Below are 24,539 nucleotides of genomic sequence, written 5' to 3' on the forward strand. Positions count from 1 at the left end.
ATTTGGCAAATAGTGCTGACAGGGTCATTCCTGAATTTACGTGAGCCAATAGTAAATTTTCATTTGTGATATAAATTACTATGGGTTAAGCTCCTTTGAATCTAAAAGAGGGGAATTAATGAAAACCTATTTATTATTTATAATAGTAAGAAACAATAAGAAACAATAAATTATAAATGGAAATGGGGAATGTGTCAAAGCGACAACAACCAGACCATAGAGCTGAAAAGGTTCCATACTTTGCACTGACACATTGGTTTGTTTGAAAAATAGTTTTACAATAACAATACTTGAGCTAGAAACAGAAGAATTAGATTTCTTACATTTGTAGGTATGAATAAAAAAACTGAAGATGTCAGTGTGACAGCAACTGAGCAACACAAAAATCCAAAAGGCTTTAGAAAGCAACATTCAAGTCTTGAACAGTATTTCTCTGTACAGTATGTCAAGCACTCTTATCCCAAGTATAGAAAAATTGTGAATAAATTAAACAGAAACTATAGAACCTATCACAAAGATGTTACCAAAACAGAATTCACCAAATAACAAAATGCATTTAGAACATAAGACAACAACTCTTTGGAAAACTTTAGAAAGCCACAACTCACAAATATCAGTATATACATTGATGCAGTGATTTACATTATAATAATCTATTTACAGATTCCTCATGCAATAAAAGATCATTATCTCAATCCACCAGCATTATTACCCAGAGTTACGGAACCTTTATGTACCAACCATGGGGAGACAACCCAGCCTGGTCAAGAAAGGTTGTCAGAAATTACTCCAGAAGAGGAAGAAGATGTAAGCTATTGGAAATTAGTTTTATATTGACAGGGGTTAATATAACCATTTCAAACATAAGGATAGAAACAACAAAAAAGGGTGTGTCAATAATACTGTGGATTCATTATTATTCGTTGGATACCAATTTTCGTGGATTTCGTGTGTAAAGGTGAACCACGAATTTAAATGTTCAACGAATTCCAAATTTCCCATAGGCTTGTTTGCAGACTTTGGCAGAACCACGAATTTAAATGTCCACGAAAGTGTATGTTTTGTTCAATCCACGAAAATTGGTACCCACGAAAATAAATAAATCCACAATAATCAATTCATTTTATTGTGTGTTTATCTGGGAATTTGAATGTTATTTGTAAAAAAAAAAAAGTGTCAATTATAACCTATCAATTTTTATGTACTTTTAAAAATTATACATACCACTTGTTATTGATATTGATATTTTGGATACAAGACGTCTTTCTCATCATGTAATAAGCTAATTCAATATCACATGACATTCACACTCTACGATACATAGTGTTTATTCAGAATTGGAATTATTAAAAAAAAAAAGGAAAGTTGATTGAGTAGATGAGTAGTAAATACAGATGCATAGATGCCAACCATTACGATTTTTCCGTAGTTTTTCCGATTTTGCGATAAAAACTACGCTATTACGGTCAAAGTCAAATAGTTACGGATTCCCAATCATCGCCGTTCAATTTTGTAAAACGCGAATTTTTATCATTACTTTTCTGTCCTGGTCCGGTACTTAGAAAACGCCAATGTAATGCCTCCGGTTTCTCGGGAGTATTAGCCTATTGTTGGGAACTAACTGACTTCCATAGAGGCATACCTGCATTTTAAAGTAGCTTTTCCCCTTTCTCTACCTCTCCTTGACAAAACGAAAATGTACGAGTGGAGAACATCTACAAAATTAATGAATGGAATACATACTAAAGACAACATGTTGAACGACAAATTTTAGTGCACATCATTTAGCAACCACTTGTCAGTAATTTTTATTGGTAAATGCAAGTTTATGAATGATTACTGAAAACTTTTCAAAAATACGGAAAATTTGATAGTTTGTTACGAATTGTGTCAAAAGGGGGTTGGCATCTATGCAGATGGAAGTGTTTTATGGGATATGAAATAAGGGACACGTTTAAATCACAATTGAATGCATACATATATTTGTAGCAAATATTAACAGAAAAAGAAAGGTTCTTTGTAATTTCAAAATTAATTTGGTTGCTAGAAAAAACAAAAATACTAAAATTTACAAGTTTTAGTTAACTGAGAACTTGAATGTTTATTTGTTTTATCATTTGAATATTTTATTTTTCTCTAAAGTGGTTGTCATCTGTTGTATGCCTGCAAACGAGTATAGCTCGTCATCTTGCACAAAGTCGGTCACAGAAAAATTCAGATGGCTCAAAACCACCATCATCGTCAGCATCTTCAACATCTAAACCAGAGAAACCCACTGCTGCAATACAACCTGTTGTACATAGAGACAGTATGGATTCATCGTCAAATGACAGTTTAGTCTCCGATGTGATATGTGGGAGTGATGGTAAATCATCAGTGTTAGAAAACGAACGGACATCATTTAATGGATCATTAAGCTCACCTGATTGTTTCTCAAATGGACCTTTAGATATTAGTAAAGGTGGTGCCGTGTCATTGTTGCATCCACCTGGAGCCTCTTTTTCCAACTCAGGAGCTAGTGCTATTAATTCTGAAACTGACACATCTCAGAAATTAGAAAACGTTGGAGCCAAATCACGGAGCAATAGTGTGGACAGCCCTCAACCAAATATAGTGCGTTTAAATTGGAATTCTGACAAGTCATCAGCAGTGACGATGCCCTCGGGCAAAAATATTGTAATTAGTGCTATAAACAAAAGCAACAACACAGTAGTGACTAAAGTCCTTGGTCCCAATCAAGCGGGCAAGGCAGCAGGCAATAACTTGGCAGGTAAAAATATTAGTGGCAGCAATCCTACGTCAATTCTTTCTCCTAGAGGAGGGGCAGCAACAGTCAAAGTAAGCAATGTTCAGGGGAAAGTGACGCCTTCGTCTACAGCTAAAGTCATCACAGTGTCCGCTCCTCCTTCAGGTTTGTAAGATTATAAGGGATCACTGTGGAGAACATCATCAACTTTTTCTCCGTCACCTTTTACTTTCTCATCATTAACATAAGTGTTCACTTATTATTATGAAATGGCAAATATAAAACTTGAAGGCCTGCAGCTGATGCAAAATTATATTGTAAAGAATAATTTTTGAACACCAAAATCTAATTAGTTCGATTTCAACTGATTTGATTTTAATTGCTTCACTTGAGTATAATTTTTGTACCCTTTGCTTTTTTTTCTGGCCATAGACTTTTGCCTTTGAAGACAGAATTAGACATATAACTTGATAATGGCCAATGGGTGTGATAAGCTAAAACTGGGGAGACAATTCTCTGTGTTAACAGGTCATATAGCATGTATAGCAAGCAGGGTCTTGATAAATTATTATGTCAGATTGAATAATTATACTTGAAAATTATAAAATCAGAAGTTTTACGCTACTGAATTAAATCATGCATATCTTTCATGGCTTTTTTTTTTTAAAACAATTATTGGGTTGAATTCAAAGTGCACTGAACTTCCTGAAATTTAATAATTATAAAATTTAAATTTTTGGTGTTTATAGTGTTTTTATTGTTCTATAGGTGCTGAAAAGATGTGTGTTTAGTGTTGAAACCAATGATTAAACCTAAAAAAAAAAATCAAGTTATTATTAAATGAATCATTGGAAGAAGATATCTGGATCCAGTGTTATTCTAAATGCTGTTAATGTGTTTGTATGAAAAAAAGGAGTTGTGTATCGTTCAACTGGACAGCTATCAGAAAATAAAAAAAATAAGACATTTAAAGGTTAACAAATAACCTACATCAAAACAGTCTTCATCCTGAATGGCAGCCCAGGCTTGTAAAATAGCTCTCTGGCCTGTAAAAATCATATCTACAGGCCAACAGTATCTAACTAAAAAATTTCAAAAATTGAGGTCTGGGCCTGTAGATTAAACAGTTCATCATGAAGACTGTCAAAAGACTTTTTTTGTAAATTTCTGAATTGCACGTGTTAAGTTTTTACCCCTTGCAGAGTTGAAATAAAGACAGTGAAAAACAAAGACAGTTTATGGTAGTTATTGTTGGTAAAAATACTTAATAATTCAGTCTACCAGGCGCATTAACGAAAAAAATGTAGTCTTTCAGAATGGGGTAAAACAAGATAAGAATACTTTGCTTTGTTTAAAAACAGTTTTCTGAATGTTGATTTCTCTTTGCAGTAAAACCATCAGGAAGTATAACGATCTCAACGCCAAAAGTGTCCACAGCTAATCCACAAAACTCCACCAATGCAATAGTATCTCTCAATAACACGCTGCAGCAATGTCTTGATGGGTCAGGAGGTATGTATACTGTCACATTACACCATTATTGCACCACCAATCACAAACTCCACAAAAAAGATGTAAAGATTTAAAGTCCAACCGTTTATAACATATACAACTTGAATGTTTTAGCTGCATAGTAATTACTGTGGATTTTTTAATATTTGTTGGATACCAATTTTCATGGATTTAGTGGTTACAGGTGAACCACAAAATTAAAATCTTCAACGAATGGCAAATTTTCTATAGGCTTGTATGCTGACTTCAGCAAAACCACAAAATTAAGTATCTACGACCATGCAAGTTTTCCCTTATCCACGAAACTTGGTACCAACGAAAACTAATGAATCTTCAGTAATAGAAAACACACTGCATGCCTCAAAAGAAGTTTATATCTACAGAACTTAGCTAGTGCTTTTAAATATAAATATTACTGTTGCAATGTCTTGATGTCATAGTAAGTGTGTAAACTGCCTAAAACTCTTTTTAAAAATCTAGACAACACCCTCATGTTGTTGATGGTAAGCAAGGTATATACACTGTTACACTCTGAGAAAAATATGTCATAATAACATTGTGTAAAAGTGTAATCCTTAAGATTTGGATATTAAAAGAATAATGATGTTGAAAAATTAAAATATGAATGACAAAAATACATTTTTGCAAGGAATACTTTCTCTATGAAATTCAAACATCTTGCAGAAAATGATACATAAAATTAAAACAATCAGAAAACTTGATAATAAAGTATGGTATATAATTAGTGGGATTATTCTTATTTAAAAGTATTATTTTACAGAGATAATTCTTATTTAAAAGTATTATTTTACAGAGATAATTCTTATTTAAAAGTATTATTTTACAGAGATAATTCTTATTTAAAAGTATTATTTTACAGAGATAATTCTTATTTAAAAGTATTATTTTACAGAGATTATTCTTATTTAAAAGTATTATTTTACAGAGATAATTCTTATTTAAAAGTATTATTTTACAGAGATAATTCTTATTTAAAAGTATTATTTTACAGAGATAATTCTTATTTAAAAGTATTATTTTACAGAGATAATTCTTATTTAAAAGTATTATTTTACAGAGATTATTCTTATTTAAAAGTATTATTTTACAGAGATAATTCTTATTTAAAAGTATTATTTTACAGAGATAATTCTTATTTAAAAGTATTATTTTACAGAGATAATTCTTATTTAAAAGTATTATTTTACAGAGATAGAACTAAGCAAACTTGATGAAAAGTTAATACAGATATTGGCATGGCAACGATTGCAACAGCTCCTTCCTAACAAACAGTCAGTTACCACAACAGTCACAAAGAAAGGAGTTCTTAATGGATTGTTTTCACAGTCAGGTAAGTTGATTTTCTCAAAATTTTAAAGTAAGGTTTCAGGAATGGATTTGTTTAATTGTCAGGTTGATTTGTCACAATATAAAAGTTTCTTCATACTAGAAGGTCCAAGTTGAACAAATCTCACAGTATTGAAGGTCATAGAAAATTTATTTCAACAAGAACAGATATTATGGAAAAGTTTTTAACATTGTTTCAATTGAAACTTCTGTTGGGCTGACAGATATACATGACATGTTTATTGTTACAATAGGGAAAAAGAAAGGTTTTTTGAATGAATTGTTTTCATTAAAGAAACTGTAAAGTATCAATAGTTACAAATATGGGGTTTGAATGACTTGTCTCCTTTGACCATCAACCCTTTAACATTTTAGGGTCAAGAATTCTTGAAATATATTTTATATAGCATTTTGTGTTGTTTGTAAATTTGTTATAAAAAAAAACAAAAATGAAGTGAAAAGTTAGAGATTGCTAAAATTCTGTTGTGCATGTGAAATTAACCAGATGCATTAGCCAAAATCTGGGTCTTACTGTAAGTTTTCCTGAAAAGCAAAATAATGAAATAACAACAAAAAACAAAAATAGAATGGTAAGAGTACATGTACAGGTGCCAAAAAAACCGAAAAAAACAGTTGTCTATGTAAAGTCAACTTTTATGCTTTATATTCTTTTAAGAAAATGTGCTAGAACTATATCATTCTTATTATTTGCATTTTTAACCAATGTTTATTGTTTTTATTGTAGATAATCCCGATGTACAAGCTAGAGCTGTTTTATGTCCTCTTACAAGTAAAGGTCAGCCAATACCAATGTCTTACAGAACCCTAAATATTGGCACTGGTAAGTCAGATTTATGTCCCCTTTCAAGTTAAAGTCAAGCCAATACCTATTCATTCAGAAAATTAAACATAAACCCCTCTACAATAACTTTTTAGCTCACCTGGCCCGAAGGGCCAAGTGAGCTATTCCCATCACTTTGCGTCCGTCGTCGTCCGTCGTCGTTAACTTTTACAAAAATCTTCTCCTCTGAAACTACTGGGCCAAATTTAACCAAACTTGACCAAAATCATCATTGGGGTATCTAGTTTAAAAAATGTGTGGCGTGACCCGGCCAACCAACCAAGATGGCCGCCATGGCTAAAAATAGAACATAGGGGTAAAATGCAGTTTTTGGGTTATAACTCAAAAATGCAGTTTTTGGGTTATAACTCAAAAACCAAAGCATTTAGAGCAAATCTGAGATGGGGTAAAATTGGTTATCAGGTCAAGATCTATCTGCCCTGAAATTTTCAGATGAATCGGACAACCCGTTGTTGGGTTGCTGCCCCTGAATTGATAATTTTAAGGAAATTTTGCTGTTTTTGGTTATTATCTTGAATATTATTATAGATAGAGTTTAACTGTTAACAGCAATAATGTTCAGCAAAGTAAGATTTACAAATAAGTCAACGGGACCGAAATGGTCAGTTGACCCCTTTAGGAGTTATTGCCCTTTTTAGTCCATTTTTAACCATTTTTCGTAAATCTTAGTTATCTTTTACAAAAATCTTCTCCTCTGAAACTACTGGGACAAATTAATCCAAACTTGGCCACAATCATCATTGGGGTATCTAGTTTAAAAAATGTGTGGCGTGACCCATCCAACCAACTAAGATGGCCACCATGGCTAAAAATAGAACATAGGGGTAAAATGCAGTTTTTGGCTTATAACTAAAACACCAGAGCATTTAGAGCAAATCTGACATGGAGTAAAATTGTTCATCAGGTCAAGATCTATCTGCCCTGAAATTTTCAGATGAATCGAACAACCCGTTGTTGGGTTGCTGCCCCTGAATTGATAATTTTAAGGAAATTTTGCTGTTTTTGGTTATTATCTTGAATATTATTATAGATAGAGATAAACTGTAAACAGCAATAATGTTCAGCAAAGTAAGATCTACAAATAAGTCAACATGACCAAAATGGTCAGTTGACCACTTTAGGAGTTATTGCCCTTTATAGTCAATTTTTAACAATTTTTCTTAAATCTTAGTAATCTTTTAGAAAAATCTTCTTCTCTGAAACTACTGGGCCAAATTTAACCAAACTTGGCCATAATCATTATTGGCCTATCTAGTTAAAAAAATGTGTCCGGTGACCCGGCCAACCAACCAAGATGGCCGCCATGGCTAAAAATAGAACATAGGGGTAAAATGCAGTTTTTGGCTTATAACTCAAAAACCAAAGCATTTAGAGCAAATCTTAGTAATCTTTTAGAAAAATCTTCTCCTCTGAAACTACTGGGCCAAATTTAACCAAACTTAGCCATAATTGGGGTATCTAGTTAAAAAAATGTGTCCGGTAACTCGGCCAACAAACCAAGATGGCCGCCATGGCTAAAAATAGAACATGGGGGTAAAATGCAGTTTTTGGCTTATAACTCAAAAAACAAAGCATTTGGCAGGAAGTAAAATTGTTGATCAGGTCACGATCTATCTGCCCTGGAATTTTCAGATGAATTGGATAATCGGTTGTTAGGTTGCTGCCCCTGAATTGGTAATTTTGAGGAAATTTTGCTGTTTTTTTTGTTATCTTGAATATTATTATAGATAGAGATAAACTGTAAACAGCAATACTGTACAGCAAAGTAAGAACTAAAAATAAGTCACTATGACCAAAATAGTCAATTGACCCCCTAAGGAGTTATTGCCCTTCATAGTCAATTTTTAACAATTTTCTTAAAATTTGAAGATTTTCAATAAGATTTTCCACAGAAAGTACTGTTATAGATAGAGATAATTGTCAGCAGCAAGAATGTTTAGTAAAGTAAGATCTACAAACACATCACCATCACCAAAACACAATTTTTTCATGAATCCATCTGTGTCCATTGTTTAATATTCACATTGACCAAGGTGAGCGACACAGGCTCTTTAGAGCCTCTAGTTTTACTTTTCCCATGTGACAAGAATGTATGAAAACATCATATTTCAATTGTTACTTTCCCAAAAAGAATAGTGATAAAAATTTGAAAAAGTGAACCAATTTTCATTTCTTTGTCTGTGAGAGTTGCATATTCAGGGCTATAACAAGTTTTCTCAGTTTGACATGTCTAATTTAGTCCATTCCAGTCTTTATTTCTTTGGTCAGGTCGGACTAGCCATCAGAAAAAAAAACTGTTAAAAACGTCTTAATTTTGATGCTTTTCTTTAGCAGTATGCAAGCTTGAATGAATTGATACATGTCGTTTTAGGTCTGCATTCAGGTTTGAGAGGGTAACTCTTCTATTAAGTATTTTTCTATTTAGTTTGGTAAGCCTGCATCAATGAAGCCACTCCATACAAGCATGTTTATAAATTATATTTCATCAAGAAATAGAATTGGACATTAAAAGTGAAAGAATACACATATATGTGTTATGCATCAATAAAGAAAACAAGATAAGGAAGATATCAAAGGGAAGATCAAAGATAAATTTACATCAAAATAACCAAAAAAAGTAGAAAAAGACAAGCAGTGCACAAAACACTACATATAAAACTAAAGACTTAGCAACAGGAACTCTACAATTCTATAGCCAAACAACCAACAAAAAATTGTCTTATTGTTTGTTTAATTGCAATGTTGTAAATTTGATCTGTTTATAGGTGCTGATATGGATGTTTGTTTATCACAGTACGGACATTGTAATTTCATATCACCAAAACATGCAATGGTTTTCTACGATGAAGTGAGTATTCACTGAGTAAAAGGTTTTCTTTGCAATACTTTTAGAGCTAACCAAAGTCTTGCACTACATGCATTAGGAAAATTCACTCTAATTGACTGCAAATTATTATTTTTCTCAATTTCAACTTAAGGTGGTACCTTACACTACAGGGAGATAACTCTGTAATGTCAGCTAAACGTTTTAAATACATTGTGTTGTAAAGAAAATATTAAGCTTCTCAATGATCAAAATTGGTGTTTGTCAAACTGCTATATAACCAGTGAAATTTTTCTGATAAAATGGTTGGTTAAAATTTTTTGAAATTTTTATATTTTTGTTATAGGGTCAAAGTAAATACTTTGTCAAATTTTTATGAAAATTAATTTTAGTGAGTGTGTTAGGTACCACCTTAAAGATATATCAGGTACATATACTGTATTTTAGCAGAAAATACTTTTGTTACATTCAAATCTTTAGGAAAGGCCCACATGCAGGTTACCTTAACTTGACACCTTATGTTAGAAATATGTAATTTGTTACGGTTACGATATTATACAAATGCAAGAACTTCAACATGAGTTCTACATCAATAAAAATGCTTTATACACAGTAGTAGATGTGCAATTAAAAAATATATCACACATGAAGAAAATAATTTGATCATTTTCATGACAACATTTGGAGACATTACAAAATATTGTGAGAATCTTATGTTAAGTCAGAATATCATTTATATATGAAAATTTTAATTGTAGACAACAAGACATTATGAACTTTTAAACTACAGTGAACATGGAACAACTGTTGACAATGTTTTATATTCATGTGACTTTTCTGACAAACCTGCCACCACGCCACAACCTACGAAAGTGGTGGCAGCTGTCAGAAAAATAATTGGAAAAAATAAACAAAAAGTGAAAGAAGAACCCAAAGAAGAGATAAAGGAGAAAGACAGAATAACAATGAGCCAAAGAGCAAATGATGTAAGTTTTTCCAAACGCCCTTCTCAAGTCTTTAATATTCATAACTTGACATATTGCTTTATATATTGACCAATTAATGACCGTTACACGTTTTTTTTCTGATTTCGCAAAAGTTTTCGCATGTTTTTTTTACTATGCCTGGTGTGAAGCCAATTTTTTAAGTGTATTAACTGACGCAAATCATACAACAATAAAAAAAAAATTGATAAAAAAGGAACAATGCTAAATTCAAACATAATATCTGCATGATATGCTAGTGCTTGGCATATTTTACAAGCTAGAAAACAAATTCAGATAACAAGAGGTATACAAATTATAAATATTTCAATGCATTCACTACTTGTTATGCTGAACTTTTTCAATAAATTTATATTTGAAAAAAAAGGTGTACTAATATGAGGCAGGCATTACCTGTGAATGGGGACGAAGCTTATGATTTTTGTCGAGCCTTCGACTTTAGTCGAAAAAGCGAGACTAAGCGATCCTACATTCCATCGTCGTCGGCGTCGTCGTCGTCGGCGGCGTCCACAAATATTCACTCTGTGGTTAAAGTTTTTGAAATTTTAATAACTTTCTTAAACTATACTGAATTTCTACCAAACTTGGACAGAAGCTTGTTTATGATCATAAGAAAGTATCCAGAAGTAAATTTTGTAAAAATAAATTTCCACTTTTCCGTATTTTACTTATAAATGGACTTAGTTTTTTTCCAAGAAACAAAACATTCACTCTGTGGTTTAAGTTTTTAAAATTTTTATAATGTTCTTAAACTATCCTGGATTTCTACCAAACTTAGACAAAAGCTTGTTTCTGATCATAAGATATTATTCAGAAGTAAATTTTGTAAAAAAAAAAAATTCACTTTTTCCGTATTTTACTTATAAATGGACTTAGTTTTTCTTCCAGTTAACATTACATACAGTCTGCAGTTAAAGTTTATAAAACATTTATTAGATTCATAAACTATCCTGGATTTTTTACCAAACTTGGAAGCTTCTTTCAATCAAAAGACAGTATAGAGAGGAAAATTTTTATTGATGTTTTTCTTCATTTTTGTTGAGTCTGCGATTAACAGCAAAAGTAGGCGAGACACTGGGTTCCGTGGAACCCTTACAAATTTTTTTTTTAAATCAACAATGTTAAAAAGAGAAACGGAAATACCGTAACGTTTCTGATTTTGGTTCTGTTGTTAGGGATTTTAGTGTTGATGTTATTTAAGTTATGAAGTCATATTCAATGTAAACAATGAAACGCTGTCATCAGGTAACGTTTTTTTAATAAACATTTTTTTTAAAACGAATTAGTATTAGTTCCTTTCTTAGACTGATAAATATACATTTTATTCAAAGTCATTTGTAAACAAGACCGGAAACGGAAGTAGATTTTTGCGCAGATCCGGAAATTCAAAAACGCGACAAAAAAAAAATTGAACGATTTTGAGTTTATTAGTACAATGAAAAATTCGGGAAATTTTCCCGATTTTTAAAAAAAAATTTTTTTTATTGAATTTTCTACTGTAATAGGGGACTTCGTCCCCATATAAAAGCAGTATACACAATCACATACCTTAAATTTAATGTAATATTGAAAAATTTAATTAAAGCATGTTGAATTGTGAAAAGTAGTCCCTGCATTAATTATTTTTCTGAGATTTAACTTGTATTGTTTATCTCCTTTTTGTTAAATATTTGTTTCGCTCTTTCAGATTAAGAAACCTTGCAACTGTAAAGGAAGTAGTTCTAGTTTAATAGGAGGGAGTGGTGCAGGATGGGAAGGCACAGCTCTATTGCATCATGGGAGTTATATAAAAGTTGGATGTTTACAGTTTGTATTTAGCATAGTAGACCATGCTACTTCTGCTACATGTTCGGAAAGACGAAAAGAACCTATGTCATTACTTAAATCAACTTTAAAAGCATCATCACCATAAATATTGTAATAATTTTAAATAGAATATAGTCAATTTATTACTTCTCCTGGCTTATGATTAAGATTGATTGTAAGTATGCTGAATTTTTCATGACTTACAATTGATTTTAGTTGTAATATTTTTATGTAACACAGGTTTTGACAGCAAAGTTGAAGTGATAGATATAAACCTTATCTGTTGTTTCACTGTTATTCTTTGGTAATCAGTAACTCTTTGAAACTAGTATGACAAAATTCAACAACTCTTGCACATATGCTTTTAATACATGACATGAAGTTGTACATCTACTATGTTAATGATAGGCTTTGTGGATATCTTTTGAATTATTCGGAGATAGCTAGTGACAAGATTTCCTTGGAAGATTATCACATTTTTTTTTTTACATTTTTCAATTCTTGATTAGAACTTTGAAGAATTCTCCTTATTTTTGAACTTAGGGCTATTCCATAAAAAAATGTATGGAGGGGTTGGAAGGCAGTTTTTGTCAGCACCCGCCACCCAGACAATTGTAATTGAGAATTGTAGTGCAGTATAGTGTGAAAAGTTGCTCTGATACCAATAACCCATGTATTATTAATACAATGTGCCTTCCAACCCCCCCATACATTTTTTTCTGGAATAGCCCTTATGTGAATTGAGGTAAACAAAAATGTGATGTATGTTTCTATTTTTTTAAATCGTTCAAAGTTTATTTAGAATCAGATATCCAAAAATGGTTTTAAAACATTCACTTTGAATATGATCATAAATGATTATTCTTCTTTTTGTCCTATCCTGCTGTAGTAATACCTATGCATTTTGAACCTCAATCCAATGGTCAGCTCTCTTATATTTTTCCCTTTGCAAAATATTCTGAATTTGGTTAAACGAAAAATATCTTTAAAGTCCGTAGATATAACCTAAAATAAAAAAATGTATGTTATTAACATGTGCCAAAGGAGTTCTTTTTGTTAAATTTGTTAGTGTACATATAAGGTCAGTAGTTATTCTACACTTAATGAATGTTTGTTGTACGGAAATTTGTTTTTGTTTTACATTTTTGTATGAAAGCAATGAGCTCAATGTTGTACAATATCATCTTCCCTCAGAATGTCGAACTAAAGGTTAATAAATCTGTTAAAGTAGTCAATACATTCAATACAAATTAATTTTCAGTTGATTATACTTGATCTGACTGCTTGTTTATTTTTTATGCCCCACCTACGATAGTAGAGGGGCATTATGTTTTCTGGTCTGTGCGTCCGTTCGTTCGTCTGTCTGTCCCGCTTCAGGTTAAAGTTTTTGGTCGAGGTAGTTTTTGATGAAGTTGAAGTCCAATCGACTTCAAACTTGGTACACGTGTTCCATATGATATGATCTTTCTAATTTTAATGCCAAATTAGAGATTTTACCCCAATTTCACGGTCCACTGAACATAGAAAATGATAGTGCGAGTGGGGCATTCGTGTACTGAGGACACATTCTTGTTAGTTATTAAGTTGTTTACTTGTTATGGTCTAATGGTAAATGTTTAGAATTCAATTAGTACATAATATTTCCTATTTGTTCATTAACATTTCTCAATTGTGATATGTGAAAAAAAGACAGCCATGTCTTAAGAGGAAACGGAGGACACAGAATTGAAATAAAAGGAATATTGAAAAAAAGGATTAAGAGAAACACATTCTACAGTCCTTTCTTGTGCAAAAAAGTTCCACTCTAAAAGTGTTTTTTTTTTTTTTTAATACCAACATTTGATAATTTAATGTTCATGAATAAGAGATGTATTACATCTCTATGGATATAGTACATTCATAATAGGAAACACAATATTTAGAATTAAGAATATTTAGGCCCAAAAAGTTTTCTGATAATCTCATTTGTGAAAAATAAATCTTAAGAATATGAACAGCAGTATTACCTTTGAATTTATTTAACACTAATGAAGGAGTAAACATTCAACTGTTGATTTGTCACAAACTTACTTTTTTGTACATAAATACATGTTGTTCTAAAATCGTACAATTAATTGATAACCAACATAATTACTTCACACAGATCTGTGTAAACAATGAAAGTTTATCAAAATTTAGAATGTAAGAGTAAAATGTTTATAACCTACAAACAAAAGATGAATACAAAGAAGAATTTTTGATTGGTTAATTAACCTTCATAACCTATAACCATTGACTTAAGTTTAAATCTCATGTACGAAGAAGCATTTATATATATTTGAATACAATGTACTGCAGGAAAAGACCATTTTATATACTTATCATATTTCATAACTGGGCATTGAGCATTACATACATTATAGTGTGTCATTTTACATTGTTAGTGTAAATAAATACCTATATCATTATTGAAGAAATTTTTATTTTGTATGATACATGTAAATTGTTGTATAAACCATTTTACACTAAATTAATCATATAGAAAACAATTAGATGTTTTAAATTATGTCAATCATAAATGGTATTATTGCTTATTATGGCACCCATCTTGCTTTTAATGTTTCTAGATATTTATGTATACCTGGCCTTCAAATGTTTAGGTTTGAGCATGGTTGATGAAGGAAAATCCAAAAAAGCACTTCTGACGCACAAAATATATAGTGTTATTTTAGCCTTCTCTAACTGAATTTTCGAAAATCTAACGATTTTCTTATTACAGGCATAGATTACCTTAGCCGTATTTGGCACAACTTTTTGGAATTTTGGATCCTGTAACTTTCTCCACACTCTTAAATTGGCAATCAGTACTGCTGATGCAGTCAGTACATGTACTACAAGGAACATAATCTGCTGTTAATGATTGCAAAGCCCAATGTACTGCAATGGCAATTTGAAACATAGACAAAAATCTGCTGTGCACCAATAGCATATAATTACCAATAGATGTTGATTGGATTTGTTCTCTGCTTAAAATTTGTTTAATAATTTTAGTGATTGTTGGTTGTCTAAGGAAGGTTTCCATTGAGAACTTAGCATGTCTAGTCTTTAAGTATTTATCCTCAATGCGTCCTTGGACTCAATAAATGCAACATTGGACTTATAATTTCAGAAAATGGGGAGTCTATGACTTGTGGACTCATCTAAAGGGGAACTGATGTATACATTTTATTCTTTGATAATCTTTCAGGATATGAACTTTCCAGTATAGATAAAAAAAAAAATCCCTATTTGAAATTATTGAAGTCTTTTTTTCAAACCAATACCAAAATATCTTATCTTATTGGAAAATATGATTTTTCTTTGAGTTTCAGACTTATGGTTTGATTGCAAATAATTTTGCATTCAACCATTTAAGTAGCTGCTTGCCAATATTGATTTTAAAAGAATCTTTGTATGTAGTGATTTTTTGCCAGAACTTACATTATACAAATTCTTTTCTTTTCCTAACCAACTGAAGTTACTAGATAACTGTGTAGTTCAAGTACTGTAGATTCATTAATATTCATGGGTACCAATTTTCTTAGATTAGGAAAGAAGTATTTTCATGGATATTTGATTTCTTGTTTTTTACAAAAGTCTGCATACAGGAAACATTAAAAAAAATGTTTTTCTTTGAAGATTGACATCTAGCCATGAAATCCACAAGAATTGGTATGGCACAAATGAAAATGAATCCACAGCATTGTTCTGTTTACAAGCAGCTTATGATTGTTATATTATTTCCTAAGATTGTGTGTTGGAGAGATTCACTACAAGGCTAAGTTTTAAACCATAGTTATGGAGTACATATTCTGTGAATTAGTCATGTACATACTGTGGATTCATTTATTTTTTTAAGTACCAATTTTCCTGTATTGAGAAAAAACCTATTTTGTTGATATTTGATATGGTGGCTTTGCCTATGTCTACAATCATGCCTATAGAAAATGTTAACTTTTATAGTTAAAAATTTGAATTCATAGTTCACCTTTACTCCTGGAAATCTTTTGAAAATTGGGATCCTATGAATAATAGTGAATCCACAGTACTGTATGTAACAGCTTTTATGTGGCAGCTTTTAACAGCATGATGGGTAGCCATTTGATCAATGTTTTGTTATTGTTTTTGTGTATAGCATTAAAAGGTTGCCATTGTAAAATAAACATGAAATTTTTATCATACATTATGAGATCATTTTAGTCTTTGTAACATGGTTACAAATTAAAATCAGATACCAGTACAGAGCTTGTTTTTATTATTTCATTTACCAGGTGGGATTATCTACTTGGGGAATGTGGTGTTCATGGTGTATGATTATACACACCTCCCTACATCTGTCCACATTTATTTTTGCATGCAAAATTTTTGTAAATTGTGGACATATGACTTGAGATATGGTACAGATGGATTGTTAAATTAGATTAACTTATACATGCAACTTATATACAAAAAAAACCCACACACTTGTTACCAATATACATGACAGTTTATGAACTTGTCTATTCTTCTTACCAGCACACTTGGTACAATTAAAAACCTGATAATAAATTGTTCAAATAAGGCCTTCGAAAATAGTGGAATTAATTACTTTTGGAGTGTCAAGAACTCGTTGGAAGTACTTGATAAATTGCATGCTTATATTGGTGATTTTAAATCTGTTCAAAGTTTTGATTTTTCTACCCTGTATACCACATTGCCTCACATTCTCATTAAGAAAAAATTCACACACCTAATTAAATGGGCATTTAAAAAGTCAGAATGTGAATATATATGTTCAAACTCTTTTAGGTCATTTTTTAGTAGCAATAAACAAAAAAACTATGTCAATTGGACATGCTTTGATACTATATATGCCCTTGAATTTTTACTAGATAACATTTTTGTTCGCTTTGGGGATTCCGTATATCGTCAGATTATCGGAATTCCAATGGGGACTAACTGTGCACCACTTATTGCGGACCTGTTTTTGTATTGCTATGAGTTACAATTTATGACAAAAATAAGCAAAGACCCATCGAAACAACATCTGATAAACAAATTTAATAATACTTTTAGATATTTGGATGATATTTTGGCTCTCAATAATGACGACTTTAGTATTTTTATGCCCCACCTACGATAGTAGAGGGGCATTATGTTTTCTGGTCTGTGCGTCCGTTCGTTCGTTCGTCCGTCCGTCTGTTCGTTCGTTCGTTCGTTCGTTCGTTCGTCCGTCTGTCCCGCTTCAGGTTAAAGTTTTTGGTCAAGGTAGTTTTTGATGAAGTTGAAGTCCAATCAACTTGAAACTTAGTACACATGTTCCTTATGATATGATCTTTCTAATTTTAAAGCCAAATTAAACTTTTGACCCCAATTTCACGGTCCACTGAACATAGAAAATGAAAGTGCATGTTTCAGGTTAAAGTTTTTCAGGTTAAAGTTTTTGGTCAAGGTAGTTTTTGATGAAGTTGAAGTCCAATCAACTTGAAACTTAGTACACATGTTCCTTATGATATGATCTTTCTAATTTTAAAGCCAAATTAAACTTTTGACCCCAATTTCACGGTCCACTGAACATAGAAAATGAAAGTGCATGTTTCAGGTTAAAGTTTTTCAGGTTAAAGTTTTTGGTCAAGGTAGTTTTTGATGAAGTTGAAGTCCAATCAACTTGAAACTTAGTACACATGTTCCTTATGATATGATCTTTCTAATTTTAAAGCCAAATTAAACTTTTGACCCCAATTTCACGGTCCACTGAACATAGAAAATGAAAGTGCATGTTTCAGGTTAAAGTTTTTGGTCAAGGTAGTTTTTGATGAAGTTGAAGTCCAATCAACTTGAAACTTAGTACACATGTTCCCTATGATATTATCTTTCTAATTTTAATGCCTAATTATATTTTTTATCCAATTTCATGGTCCATTGAACATGGAAAATGATAGTGTGAGTGGGGCATCCGTGTACTTTGGACACATTCTTGTTATTAAAGAAATTTATTCTGTTGAACTTACTTTAAATAAAGCTAATACTAACAATGACCACTGCCCTTTCCTCGATCTTGATATCTATATCACTAACGGAAAGCTGAATACTAAAATTTATGATAAAAGAGATGATTTTTCATTTCCTATCGTTAATTATCCATTTTTAGATGGTGACATTCCCTTGTCACCATCTTACGGTGTTTATATATCTCAACTTGTACGATTCGCTCGTGTATGTAACAATGTTTTAGATTTTACTGAGAGAAATTTATGTATTACTGAAAAATTATTACACCAAGGTTTTCGATATCACAAACTAGTCAAAACATTTACTAAATTTCATCATCGGTATAAGGAAATCATTCGTAAATATAGTTCAACATGCAGACTTCTTATACGTTCAGGTATTTCACATCCAATTTTTTATGGAAATATTCTTTATAAAGCACAAAGGTGTCGGTATTCACCTCAAAAACTAACAAAACCTTTGAATAGACTTATTGAGAAGGGATATAGTTACGATACTGTTGTCAGGTCATTAAAGATTGCATATTTTGGCGTTAATATTGATTCACTTATAGGGTCTTTGCATCGGAACTAAACACATTTATCAAAAAACCAGTTGTTGGCATGACACGGGTTATGTTCTTCTCATATATGTTATGATGGTATGATACTAAACCCCTAACGGGAAGGATTGTGCCTGATGTTCATATGATGAAATCATAATCTTTCAGTCAGTTTAATTAAGTCTGGAGCTGGCATGTCTGTTAACTGCTAGTAGTCTGTTGTTATTTATGTATTATTGTCATTTTGTTTATTTTCTTTGGTTACATCTTCTGACATCAGACTCGGACTTCTCTTGAACTGAATTTTAATGTGCGTATTGTTATGCGTTTACTTTTCTACATTGGCTAGAGGTATAGGGGGAGGGTTGAGATCTCACAAACATGTTTAAACCCGCCACATTTTTGCGCCTGTCCCAAGTCAGGAGCCTCTGGCCTTTGTTAGTCTTGTATTATTTTAATTTTAGTTTCTTGTGTACAATTTGGAAATTAGTATGGCGTTCATTATCACTGAACTAGTATATATTTGTTTAGGAGCCAGTTGAAGGACACCTCCGGGTGCGGGAATTTCTCGCTACATTGAAGACCTGTTGGTGACCTTCTGCTGTTGTTTTTTTCTATGGTCGGGTTGTTGTCTCTTTGGCACATTCCCCATTTCCATTCTCAATTTTATTGAAATGTATTTCAAATAACAAAAATCCTTCAAAACTAGTGAATATTCCAGAACTAAGTCAAGTTGCTATGGTAGATTGGTAGAATGCATTGTCTGCATTGAGGGTCCATTTGAGAACAAATATCTCAAATATGAGTTATATTTTGATAAGTTCCTGTTGGAACTATGAAACTATTTTGTCATTACAGATGAATGAGTTTTTTCATGCACTATGCTTGTCGCTATTTTGTCACATTATGTATACAACAAACCTATTACTTATAGTTCTTCAACAGTTTCGGTACTTATGCATCAACAGATTTCAAATGTTTGGCTTTGAGCGTTCCTGATGAAGGTAAATCCAGAAAAGCGCTTTGGACGCAATAAAATTATTAAACGTGTTTTCAATTTTTTAACAAACATTGATGATAACATATGAGACTGTTTTTTTTGGTCTTGTCTTGACAGTCGAAAGGTGAGACATAGGTATGCTGTGTTTTTGTGGAGGCAGTGGTGGCCGAGTCAACAACGTCTTATATTATTATTAGGTCTACTTGAGGGTGACCCACAAGTGGTAGGTCAAAGATATTTGGTATGCAGTTGTATTAGCATTGGTACATCTCATTACCATGAAGATTATTTGGGCCCACCCCCACCCCTCAGACAAAGTTTTGCTTAGTTTACATATAGTAGTTTTTGATTAGTTCAGTTTATGGGGAACCATTAGAGGTAGGTCAATGATATTTGGTATGCAGATGTGTAAACATTGGCAAATCTCACTTTTATGGAGATTATTTGGCCATGCCCCTTCAGTCATAGTCTATTGACCTTAAAAACTTTTGGAAATTTAACATGATGAAGTTTATTATTCAGTCAGTTTTAAAGGAAATAACATTTACATCCACGATTTTTGGTACGCAGTTATATAAGCACTGTCTCATCTCACTTATTTCTCACAAAGACTTTTTGGTCCTGTACCTTTTTACCTCACCTGGCCCAAAGGGCCAAGTGAGCTTTTCTCATCAGTTGGCGTACGTTGTCGTTAACTTTTACAAAAATCTTCGCTGAAACTACTGGGCCAAATTTACACAAACTTGGCCACTATCATTGTTGGGGTATCTAGATTTAGAAATGTGTCCGGTGACCTGGCCAAACAACCAATATGGCCGCCATGGCTAAAATTAGAACATAGGGGTAAAATGTAGATTTTGGCTTATATCTCTGAAACCAAAGCATTTAGAGCAAATCTGACAAGGGGTAAAATTGTTTATTAGATTATAATGTATCTGCCCTGAAATTTTCAGATGAATCCGACAATCCGTTGTCAAAAACCTTCTCCGAAACTACTTAGATGAATTTAACCAAAGTTGTACACAATCATCATGAGGGTATCTAGTATTGTGTCCGATGACCCTGCCTGCGAACCAAGATGGCCGACATGACTGAAAATAGTACAGAGAAATATGCAGTTTTTGGCTCATATCTCTGAAACCAAAGCATTTCGAGCAAATCTGCCAGGGTCAAAATAGTTCATTAGTTCAAGATTTATCTGCCTGGAAATTTTCTGACCATTCAGGCAACTTGTTGTTGGGTTGCTGCCCCTGAATTGGAAATTTTTAGCAAATTTCGCAGCTTTTGGTTATTATCTTGAATATTATTATAGATAGAGATAAACTGTAAACAGCATTAATGTAATGCAAAGTAAGACCTACAAATAAGTCACCTTGACCAAAATGGTAAATTGACCCTTTAAGGAGTTATTGCCCTTTATAGTCAATTTTTAACAATTTTCATAAATTTTGAAAATTTTTACAAAATATTTTCCACTGAAAATACTGGGCAAAGTTCATTATAGATAGAGATAATTGTAAGCATCAAGAATGTTTAGTAAAGTAAGATCTACGAACAGATCACCATCACCAAATACAGAAAGATCTAGATTCACTTGACAACTGGGCAAATGACTGGGGTATGTGTTTTAATGCCAGTAAATGCTATGTCATGTCAATTCACCGTAGCAGGTTCCCGCTAACATACAGTTATACACTAAGTAACCACATATTAGAGCAGGCCAAGGAAAATCCATACTTAGGTGTAATTATTAGCGATAATTTGAAATGGTCATCACACATAAACAAATTCTGCAACAAAGCCAATTCTACACTTGGATTCATCAGACGGAACACTGCAACAAACATTTTAAGGAAACTGCCTACATCTCGCTAGTTCGATCAGACTTAGATTACTCAGGCACTGTATGGGACCCATACCTACAAAAAGACATAAATCGCATAGAGAACATACAAAGAAGAGCAGCTAGATTTGTTTTCAAAGACTATAGACGTACTAGTAGTGTCACCTCCATGATGAAAGACCTTGGTTGGAAACCTCTTGTGGAACGAAGACGAGAACAACAACTGGTACTACTGTATAAAATAGTGAACGACCTGGTAACCATCCGCACTGAACATCATATAGAATTTAATACTAGACCATCCAGAACTTCTAACGTCAAACAAATAAAACTTTTATCATCAAATACTGACATTTATAAACATTCTTTTTTTCCACAAACTATCATTGATTGGAACTTACTACCAAATGCTGCCGTGAACTGTAAAACTGTGGAAAGTTTTAAGGCAGTTATATCGCGCGACTAGACATCAGTGGCGCACACACATTTCCTGGATAAGTTTTACTCAGTATTTTGAGTTCATTTCCAGTACTATACAGATACAGATACACCAAAACACAATTTTTCATGAATCCCTGTGCGTTCTTTGTTTAAATGCACATAGATCAAGGTGAGCGACACAGGCTCTTTAGAGCCTCTAGTTTTTTTCACTGACATATATTTTCCATAATATGAATGTTTAGTTTTACTACTCTAATTTCAACTTTTACACTTTACTAGCAAAATAACATAAAAGCGAGACCCATTATATATGTTCTTTTTTATTATTATTTTTTGTTTACATACTTTATATGTTTAATTTCAAAGTTTGTTAATGGCAACAGACTTAACATTCCATTATGTTCATTTTATAAAGTTTTCCCGACTTAGGATTTGACTCGCATGCATCACATCCTATGTATAGTACTGGAAAGGGCCTGTTCATAATGATAGCTAGTGAGGCGGGTCTTTTTATTCCAATGTCCCTGATATTGTAGACGGTCAGAAGTTGACAATTGCTATCCAGTATGTGTAGTGTATGGTTGCCATTGTCAGCAACAAGAACATTGTCCATTGGTGTAGTTACTGCGGAAATTGGATTAAAACTGCTGGTATAATAATTGTAGACCGGATGTCCTGTGTAGATATTAATGACATCGTCTTTACCTAACATAATAACTCCTTTATTAAAGTACTCTACGATAAAAATATTTCCATTAGACGTACTGGTTATGGAATGTACAAGTTGTCCCTTAAATATAGGTTTTTTGTTTTTATCATTTTCATACCGTGTTAGATAACTACCATATGTATCCATAACAACAACAAATCTGACTCCACCCATTATAACTCTACCATCTTTTGAAACATGAACGCTCCAGATGTCTCTCGACATATCCTCACAGTATATAGACTCTGACACTTTATTTGATCCAGCCTTGACCTGCATCAAGCTAGGTGTCCCTGTAGCCATTAGAATATCATTGGTAGGTGTAACAGCTATACCTAATATCACCATGTTAAAACAAGATATGACCTTCACTTGGTCCCTTAAAAGTTGAACATTCTGTAGTGATGTAAAAGTATAATATAAATCTCTCTTGGCTCCATCACCAATCCATAATGAACCATCGAAGGATAATGCTAGAAAAAAGATGTTTATCATTTCGGTTTGGTATTCTTTAACATTTATTAGTTTATCATTAGTTGGAGAACTACTTACTCCAGCTGTTTGGAGACCAGAGATTGACACCAATTCCTGGTCTTGTTGGTCCATTTCCTTGCTCTTTTGGTCCACTGTCATATCTTGACGGCCCACGTCCTTTATGTCAATGATTTCATGTTCCTTTTCAGACTTAAATTTAGAATGTATTTTATCTTTACATTTACTACATATCAATAAGTCACAGTCGAGACACTTCCATTTTATTTTCGGATCCCCTTCACACAACTGGCACTGTATGGGACATTGCTCTTGTGGTTGGGACATTGCCATAGGTAAAGAAAAATGTGCAACTTTCTTTCCTCAACTGCAACTTTCTTTCCTCAACTGGCGATCAGTATTAATAACCTACAACATGAATGAGATTAGATAATGTTATAAATATAATACAGTATTAAATGAGATTCTCCTGATATCACATTTCAACCCGTCTACAATCTATATTTACATAGAATTGTTATCATTTATCAGCAAAAAGCTTATAGTCCAGTCAATCTAGCATAGATTTAACCCTAACCCGAAAGTAATTGCAACAAAAGATTTTTAAGTTTTAATCTTTAGCATTATACCCCAAAAATACACAGAAAAAAGTCCCATAAATCTTACTTCAGGAAGACTAAAAAAACAACAATTAAAATTCCTATGAAAATTTGCATTGAAAAGGAAGATAACTCTTGCAAAAAAAGGCAAAAATATCAATAAAAATTGATACAAAATTATAACTAAACGGCATCTATTCATCAGAATATATTGATTTTTGATTTTTTAGCGGTTTTAAGAGTATAACAAACAACTCATATCTTTTATCAAGCTATAATCTAGATTTCGTAATTCATTAGTTGACCATTTATTGAATTTTTCAACATGTCAAGGTAAAGAATTTTAAATTAAATAAAAAAATAATAATTAAGCATGTATTTTTCTTTTTGTGGTTTAATATTTCTTAAGGTAAGTAAGTTGCTGAAAAAATATAATCTACATATAACAACAATACCAAATTTTCACATTATTTTTTCAAAATGGTCACAAAGCTTCAAATTTGCAATTTCTTTAAAAGAAAAATGCATGAAAAAAATCAATTTACCCATAACACTTCGGTTTTGTACATTTCATGAGCAGAAGATATATAATTTAGTCAAATTCAAACTTCTAACCCCATCAAAGTATCATACTTTTCATAAATTTCAAGAAAAACAACAAAAAATTGACCAAAAAAAGACTCATTTTTGCAAAGTTATCTCCCGTTCCAATGTTAATTTCCTTAGGAAATTAAAAATGCTGATTTTGAGTTTTCCGCAAGTTTGATTTTATGGGACTTTTTTCTTAGTATATAAAGGGCATAA

The 24,539-nt window shown here is 32.2% G+C and overlaps 1 protein-coding gene across 2 annotated transcripts in view; it reads left to right on the forward strand.

Moving 5' to 3' along the window:
• Positions 1–16,359, forward strand: part of LOC143075440 (PHD finger protein 12-like) — a 42,341-nt gene extending 25,982 nt beyond the window's left edge. The window contains exons 8-15 of one of the 2 annotated variants that reach the window (XM_076250852.1): positions 664–807; positions 2,143–2,770; positions 4,136–4,258; positions 5,469–5,609; positions 6,351–6,446; positions 9,233–9,315; positions 10,050–10,277; positions 11,983–16,359. In XM_076250852.1, coding sequence (XP_076106967.1) covers positions 664–807; positions 2,143–2,770; positions 4,136–4,258; positions 5,469–5,609; positions 6,351–6,446; positions 9,233–9,315; positions 10,050–10,277; positions 11,983–12,207 — 1,668 coding nt within the window. In that variant the 3' untranslated portion in view covers positions 12,208–16,359. Of the gene's footprint in view, positions 1–663; positions 808–2,142; positions 2,912–4,135; positions 4,259–5,468; positions 5,610–6,350; positions 6,447–9,232; positions 9,316–10,049; positions 10,278–11,982 lie in introns of both variants that reach the window. The other variant, XM_076250851.1, reaches the window with a different exon arrangement.
• The last annotated feature ends 8,180 nt before the right edge of the window (positions 16,360–24,539 follow it).

Source organism: Mytilus galloprovincialis, chromosome 5 (genome assembly GCF_965363235.1).
Source record: "Mytilus galloprovincialis chromosome 5, xbMytGall1.hap1.1, whole genome shotgun sequence".
NCBI lineage: Eukaryota > Metazoa > Mollusca > Bivalvia > Mytilida > Mytilidae > Mytilus > Mytilus galloprovincialis.